We start from the raw sequence: 8,593 nt of genomic DNA on the forward strand, positions 1-8,593 counted from the left end.
CTCAACAGGTAAAATGGAGAACACCACCTGTGCCCCCAGATCTTTCACCTTCTTGCCCAGAACCTCATAGTCTTTGGAGATCCATTCAAGGTTTCTTTGGGCTGTATCGTTTGTTCCCACATGGATCAGCAAGAGCGGGTAGCGGTCAGAGGTTTTGACCAGTCTTGGAATTCTCTCTGTCACATCTTGGATACATGCTCCAGGAAGACAACAAACCTCTCGAGATTCCTTGTCCGGTCTGCACACAACAACTTCTATCCCTCTCAGTAGGGAGTCACCAACCACCACTACTCGTCTCTTCCTCCACGGGATAGCTTGGTTCCTTCTCTGCCTATGTGCTTGTGTGTCAGTTACATCCTTTCGATCTCGAAGCGTGCTATTCTGATCTTCCACCATCAGAAGTGCCTGGTAGCGATTTTGCAACTCCACTGGCTGTGAGTGTTTCCTGATTATCTTACTCCTCAAAGTCACATTCTTCTACTCGCCCACCTGTTCCTTGTTACTTCCTCTTGCTTAGGATTTGCTAGCTCTTGCCATTCTCTCAGGACTCCCTCTTCTGTCATGTCTAAAAACCTTTCTCCCTCCCTGATGTTCCTCAGTGTAAAGATTTGTGCCTCAAGTTCTCCCACCTTCTCCTCAAGCATTCTTATAAGCTTGCACTTGCAGCATGTATAATGCATTTCTTGTTCCTCCTTACCTCTCTCTGTCCACTGAATATTGGGGCAGGGAAGGACATGCCAAAACATGCATGTGGTTCAGGGATTGGGACAAATCCACTAAAACTGATTGAAAAACAGTTAAACCTAGGTGCTGGAATTGCCAAGGCCTGCACCTCTAGTACTTGAATGTGGAGTACTTGAATGTGGTTCAGAACTGTAGAAGTGGCAACAGCTGCATGCAGAAGGCAAGTGGCAAATGTTTTCATGTGGTGTCAACATTATGCAGGTCACAGTCTCTTCATTCTTCTACATTAAAGGGAACAGTACAATCTCCATGGAGAAATACATACGGTGCTTTTTTGGTATTCCAGCAATAAATTTTCACTTCCCCACCATACTTGCATCTTGTTGACTGGCCTCTAGTTCTGCTGTTCATCACCTCACTCCATGCCACAGTAACACCAAGACTAGCCTATTATAAAACACTCTACGTAGGTCTGACCTTGAAGTCAACTTGGAAACTCCAGTTGGTACCGAATGCCACAGCTTGGTCACTACTGGAAGCTCTGCAGAGTATGTATGTCACACCCATTCTGCAGTCAATCCATTGGCTGTCCATCACTTCCCAGGTTCAATTCAAGTCACTGTGAGTATCACATGCAAGGCTCTTCATGGCCTTGGACCCTCATATCTGAAAAACCACCTCTCCTCCTAGGCTCCACCATGACAGCTTCCTTTGTCTGAGTAGAGTTTTCTGGAGGTGCTACCCTATACATGGCAAGATCAACTATTGCCTATATACATGCATACTCTGCAGTGTCCCCTACCTTGGGGAATGGCCTGCTTGAGGAGGTCAAGAAAGCTCCCACACTTCTGTCTTTCCTCTAACTATGTAAAACAGAGTCATGAAGAGGGCACTTCTATAAAGACAATAGGGCTATATTAAAAAGGAATGGTTCTGGAAGGTGCTTTTATATAAAAAAATGTGACTGTGGACTACATCACTGTCTATATTGGCCCCGGTCACACGGCAGGTTTAGGCCCGGAAGAGGGACAGATCGGGGGCGCAGCAAATGGGCGCGATCACACCACAACATCTGGGAAGCGACACGCACCCGTCCCCGATCCGGCCCTTTAGGCCGAAAATGCACATAGGAAAAAAAACTAGAAAAAGGTAGAACCTACCTGAAACGGCGCAGCAAGCGTGGCTATGATATTTCTAGTGCGCCCATCTTCAGGATCAATCGAGGCTCCCGGCCAAACTGCGCATGTGCACACATGCGCAGCCAGCTGCCTCGCGCTCCCTTCCATGCCCCCCCGGCATCTGATCATGCCGGGGAGCAACTGCACGGCGGCTCAGGGGATCTGTCAGATCCCACCGCCGCGTGTCTCTTTTGGTGCGGCTCTAAAAAGCTGCACTTTGGCCATTCTTTTCTTCCCCGTGTGGCAGGGGCCTAGATGTATTATCCTGCTCCCACTGCATTGTCTTATATAATACTATTTTCTGCAATCAAGCTTTGCTAATATGCATCACTTTGTGTGAAGCAACATAGCCACTAATGACTTTGGACAAAGTGTAGATGTTATGGTATAAGCTATGTCCAAGTCTCTTCCATGCCCGCTTCTTTCCTTTCCTTGCCTGACTCGCATTGAGATGTGTCACTATACCTCAGGAGACAGTTTCCAAACCATAAGACCCTGCATGTTCATGAGTCCAGCCAATGCACCTGGAGGCATTTTAACCCTTCATATAAATTATAAATAGGAATAAACAAGAAGTACTGTATTTTCTAGTGTTCTTTCTGCTTAGGCCTAAAACTCCACTGCATAGCTCTGAAGAGGAATTGGTCAAGAATTGCCCTTAAAAGAGTGTTGTCTTATTATCTCATACTAAAAGCATTCTTAGTATGAAATCACTTTATAAAATCAGCCTCTATTCTTATTCCAGTCTAATTGCACTGGAATATCTCTCCTTATATATAATTGTGTTTTGGTAGTGGCACTTTCCAGAACATTCCACATGCTCCCAAATTAGTTGGCTCCCTGATCTGTCACTCAGAAGGTGTCCCTAGGCACTAGCTGCATTGCCTGAGTCCTGCCCCCAGAAGCAGCATGCACCAAAATTCACCTCAGAAGAGAAATTCACCTCAGGAGAGAACACGGAGACTCCAGCATTTCGCTTCCCACTGACTCTGGCCCTGCCATATCCCACTGCCGCTGCTCCTGGCTTGCCTTGGCCTGCACTGAAGCCGGTGCCTATGGCCACTCCATGCCGCTGCCTGTCCAGGCCCCTCCCAGAGCCCTGATGATTCCCCAAGATACGTAGGCAGCCTTCCTTGTGGCTTTTGGGCACATTGCTAGAGGAGACATCCCCCCCAATTCGTTCCCAGTTGCCTGGCAGGGGGCCAGTGGCAAATAGGGTCTTCTGGCTGCCGCTGGCCTGGCTGGGGTGGTGGGGCCTTGATTGGGGGTGAGAGAGCTGCGGGCAGCCTGGCTGGGGCGGCGGGGCCTTGATCGGGGGTGGGAGAGCCGCGGGCAACCTGCCTTATATTAAGTCAGAGCATGTGGATTTAAAAAAAACCCCAAACTTGCCAGTTTGGCTTAAGTCCTGACCCTTATCATAACTTTTGTGGGTCACGTTTAGTTTCATGTTTCACCAATGACAGCAAAACTAATTTTTTTTGATGTACACACATCCATGCACTCTGTAATTGCTTAAATATTGTTATCACTACAGGATGCACTAAAAAGTATTGCTCTCTTTTCCCCCTCTTTGACCTCTGCTATAACAGGGTGGACAGTGCGACCACGACCACATTGAATGACACGGACATCCAACATAAAATGACTTCGCAGAGTGCCCAGTTGTTGACACTACTCCACGGACCCGTGTGCTGCATTTTCTGGCCCACATTGTGTGACCTTGGACACCGGCTATTGTGTAACATAAGGTATGTGAGACTTTACTTCCACATTTGTACCTTTCTATTACACACTGCTAATATGTACTTTACCTGCTTCCAGCCTATGCATTCGTTACACATCACATCTTTCTAGAGCTCGTTGTATTGCTTTCACAACGGGATTTACTGCTATTTATAATGATATTACAAATGCCCGCTTGCTGATGCCAACACACTCACTACTCCTTTAAAACAATACAGTGATTAATTAATGTTTTGTTGTTTTTCATCTACTTTAAAGTAAGGTTACAGGAGGGCACCTGGTTTTGATAAGAAGAAGACTGTAGGCCTTTTGCTATACAGTGCAAGGTACGGTGATCCACAGTGGATTTCAGTCCCTCTACTTCTGCCTTCAGTTATACATGGTATTTAAAGCCGTTTAAGTGGCAAAGACATTTAATAGGCTTTCCCAGAGGAGTTTTCTTTCTCTTCTCACTATAGCTTAGCAACTTTAATGCCAATGTTGGGGAATGCTTTAAAAACCGCATTTCTCTATATCCTACTAACCATTCTGGAACATATGCCAAATGCTTTGATTTAAAAACAAACACACAAAAAGTCCCCATGCTACATAGACCCAGACACAGTGCCATTGCTAACTCTGGGAGGTCAGGGAACAAGGGCCACAATTTTCCAGATGTCCATGCAAGGAAGATGCCAAGACAATTAGATGACAAAACTGCACCAGCAGGCCAGAGGAAGAGAAAAAAAACCCCAAACCTAATTGTCTAACAAAAAAAGGTTAAATACAATCCTCAACTGGTAAAATCACCAGGATTTTTAAGACCAGCTTCTATGGGTTGTAGATTACATCAAACAAATGGACACCACCAATATTAATCTACCTTTGCTTTGTCAGTACATGCCATAGGGAGCCACAGTAGATGTGAGGATAAAAGCATGATCAGAAAACATTTGTAATAACCCAGTTAGACAAATGGAGTGTTACAACCAGGGCTATTTTCGGGAACAGAGTTCCGGCTGCCTTCAGAGTTGGCCACGCCCACTACAGCCAAAACCTCTGCATGCGTGGCTACAGAGGGAAGGCCTGGAGAGCGACCCCCCCTGGCCACTCCGAGGCAGGTGGGCCGGGGGGGGGGTCTGAAACGATCGGGGAGGCATTTAAATGGCTCCCCGTGCCTTCCCCAGCCTGTCCACGGGCCGGCTTGCCCGGGCTCCCCGCAGCCGCAGGGCGCCCAGGCAAGCCAAGGGAAGGCATGGGGTGTGGCCTAATATGCTAATTACCTGTGATGTCTGGGGTGTGGCCTAATATGCTAATGAGTTTCCACTGTTGGGTGTGGCCTATGATGCTAATGAGTCCCTGCTGGGCTTTTTCTACAAAAAATGCAACCTTGCATTTGCTTGGCATCTATTAGGGTTCAGTAGTGTGCTGTCTTCAGCTGAGAAGTGCTGGAGAACTGCTAATCTGAGAAGTGATTTATCAATATTTTATCAAAATTAAGATCTGGAAGGGGTTTTAGCTTTACATTTCTCCATGTATACTCCCATGCAGAAAGAAACTTTGAGCTCAATAACTGTATGCAGGATCATTCCTGGTGTCTAAAATATAAATTGTCTGATAGTAAAAATAGGTACAAAATTCTGTGTTACCAATTAAATAAGCATTCTACTTTTCAAAACTACCTATACTGCTGAATTCACACCCAAGAATAATAACATGGAACACACAAAAGGTGATACAAGATGGTAAGCAACCTTTGGCATAATTTTTCAGTAAAAAAGTAGAAAAATGCATCTTGAGGGGAAAACATCCCTCCTTGAGAGCATAGAAAGGTAACTCTAGGTAAACATATAATACAAAATAACTTGCTGCAAGGACATACAAAGTTCGTTTCCAAATATCTGATATTCTGAACATGGAAAGGTAAACCATGGAACCTAGAGTCAGAGTATGGCACATCCAGAGAACCAGGAGTTTTAACATATAATCTAAAAGAGGCAGAAGTGTGGAATGGAGGGCCATGGGAAGATGTGAGGGCAGATCAAATGCAGGCCAGGAAGTTATATGTCATTTCTATTAATGGTAACAATCTCATGATAGCATGCATATGCCACGCCCCCTGACATCACCGGAAGTGTGTCAGAAGGCAACACCCACCGCTCAGGCTCCACTGGACTGTTTTGGATTGATAGCTATTGGGGGGGGGGATCTGTCCTCGCAGAGGAGGGAGAGCTTGTACCTGAATAAAACTTGGTCTTAAAGGTGCCACTGGACTGTTTTGGACTGCTAGCTATGGGGGGGGGGAATGCACAGATCTGCCCTCAGAGAAAAGGGAGAGCTTATACCTGAATGCGGGCTGGGGGGGGGGCTCTGCAACACCTGACTGCTTCTTGCTCCTTGTGACCTGACTGAGGGCTGCTGGGAGCAGGGGGTGGTGCTTGTTGCGTGTGCCCACCCCCTGGGTTCCTTACTGCCGGAGCTCTGCTCCTGTGTGCTCCTGCAGGAAATAACCCCTGGTTTTAACTGTTTTATATGTACTTGATGCCAAGCATTGTAAACCGCCCTGAGCCTGCTCGCGGGGAGGGCGGGATAAAAATACTACGAATAAATAAATAAAATAAATAAATAGAAACTTGCATTCGTTAACAGAAACATTCACATCACATTTTTAAAAAAGAGGCTGAGGATGATGAATCCAGGTATCATTTAGGTGCAGAAACCCTGGGTGTCTTTAGAATTGTGAAGTCATTAAATCAACGCCGAATGCCTCCCTACCGTCAGTCGTTTCGAGGCGTCCACTTCAATCATCCCTCGTAAGAGATTCTGACAATCGGGGGGGATGAAATGTGGCATATGGAATACACCACGTTTCACTTTCTCCAGCAGCTGCCGCAAGTTATCATCGTCGAATGGCAGAGCCCCCTGGAGGAGGTGCACGATCGAGGATGAGGGGACAGAAGAAGAAGAAGAGAGGAAGAGGGTGAATGAATGTTGAGCAATTCAACTATGGGGGGGGGAACAGCAGGGAGAAAAGATGAAACATTAAGAAGATTGGCCCACATAGTGCCATCATTAAAAAAGTAGTCAGTAGAACAATCTTCTAGACTCTGGAAGTAGCATATCCCTTAGCACTGGTTTACCCTTTATAGCATGGAAGATAAAGCCTGCCTTGAACGTAGCTAATTATCCTGAATATTAATTGGAAAAGGAAGAACAGAAAATTAGCTGACGGAGCGATTACGCAGAGGCACGAGCCTTTGATCTTCTGGCAATCCCTCATGGGCAAATTCTTAGTAGAAGGCATGTTTATCTGCTCCTCGGTCCAAAACACTGAAAAGTTGCCGTTTAGAGTTTTTAGCCCTAGAAAAAGTCTGGTAGCCAGAAGGAATTGCAACAGACCAAAATATAATAATCAGTCCATCGATCAACAACAATCACCATCAAGCATTCTGGTGTCTTTACCCAGCACACCAAACTCAGAAAGCAAGGTTGCCATTAGCTTCTAGTTCCAGCCCCATTTCCTGGCTCAACAGCTGCGTTCAGACGGGGGATTTACAACGGTTAGGGTGCCGGTTCCAACCGGTGTACTTACGGGCATTCACACGGCGAACATCTGCCTCCCGTCCCTAACCGTTGTAAATCCTTTTACACCGTTGTACTCTGCCACTAGGTCCGAAGTGGTGGTAAACAGAGTACAACGGTGGCTTCCGATACAAACCGGCATCTGATCGCTCTCCACCGGTGCCTAGCCACTTCTGTCATAAAATAAATAAATAGAAACTTGCATTCATTAACAGAAACATTCACATCACATTTTTTAAAAAGAGGCTGAGGATGATGAATCCAGTTATCATTTGGGCGCAGAAACCCTGGGTATCTTTAGAATTGTGAAGTCATGAAATCGACGCCGAATGCCTCCCTACCGTCAGTCGTTTCGAGGCGTCCACTTCAATCATCCCTCGTAAGAGATTCTGACAATCGGGGGGGATGAAATGTGGCATATGGAATACACCACGTTTCACTTTCTCCAGCAGCTGCCGCAAGTTATCATCGTCGAATGGCAGAGCCCCCTGGAGGAGGTGCACGATCGAGGATGAGGGGACAGAAGAAGAAGAAGAGAGGAAGAGGGTGAATGAATGTTGAGCAATTCAACTATGGGGGGGGGGAACAGCAGGGAGAAAAGATGAAACATTAAGAAGATTGGCCCACATAGTGCCATCATAAAAAAAGTAGTCAGTAGAACAATCTTCTAGACTCTGGAAGTAGCATATCCCTTAGCACTGGTTTACCCTTTATAGCATGGAAGATAAAGCCTGCCTTGAACGTAGCTAATTATCCTGAATATTAATTGGAAAAGGAAGAACAGAAAATTAGCTGACGGAGCGATTACGCAGAGGCACGAGCCTTTGATCTTCTGGCAATCCCTCATGGGCAAATTCTTAGTAGAAGGCATGTTTATCTGCTCCTCGGTCCAAAACACTGAAAAGTTGCCGTTTAGAGTTTTTAGCCCTAGAAAAAGTCTGGTAGCCAGAAGGAATTGCAACAGACCAAAATATAATAATCAGTCCATCGATCAACAACAATCACCATCAAGCATTCTGGTGTCTTTACCCAGCACACCAAACTCAGAAAGCAAGGTTGCCATTAGCTTCTAGTTCCAGCCCCATTTCCTGGCTCAACAGCTGCGTTCAGACGGGGGATTTACAACGGTTAGGGTGCCGGTTCCAACCGGTGTACTTACGGGCATTCACACGGCGAACATCTGCCTCCCGTCCCTAACCGTTGTAAATCCTTTTACACCGTTGTACTCTGCCACTAGGTCCGAAGTGGTGGTAAACAGAGTACAACGGTGGCTTCCGATACAAACCGGCGTCTGATCGCTCTCCACCGGTGCCTAGCCACTTCTGTCGGAAGCCTGAGACTTCCGGCTTTCCCCCGCCATTAAAAAAAAAAAAACTAAGCGATATGCGCTCAGGCGAACCTTCGCCCTGAGCGTTTGTTTATATATA

The 8,593-nt window shown here is 46.3% G+C and overlaps 1 protein-coding gene across 1 annotated transcript in view; it reads right to left on the reverse strand.

Moving 5' to 3' along the window:
- The window catches only part of LOC107105487 (serine/threonine-protein kinase BRSK2), a gene marked incomplete at its 5' end in the record, with an annotated part of 331,496 nt that overhangs the window by 112,015 nt on the left and 210,888 nt on the right, over positions 1-8,593 (reverse strand). The window contains one exon of the mRNA XM_015405471.1: positions 7,508-7,654. Coding sequence (XP_015260957.1) covers positions 7,508-7,654 — 147 coding nt within the window. The remainder of the gene's footprint in view (positions 1-7,507; positions 7,655-8,593) is intronic.

The sequence above is a fragment of the Gekko japonicus genome, unplaced genomic scaffold (assembly GCF_001447785.1).
Source record: "Gekko japonicus isolate JY-2015 unplaced genomic scaffold, Gekko_japonicus_V1.1 scaffold1845, whole genome shotgun sequence".
Lineage (NCBI taxonomy): Eukaryota > Metazoa > Chordata > Lepidosauria > Squamata > Gekkonidae > Gekko > Gekko japonicus.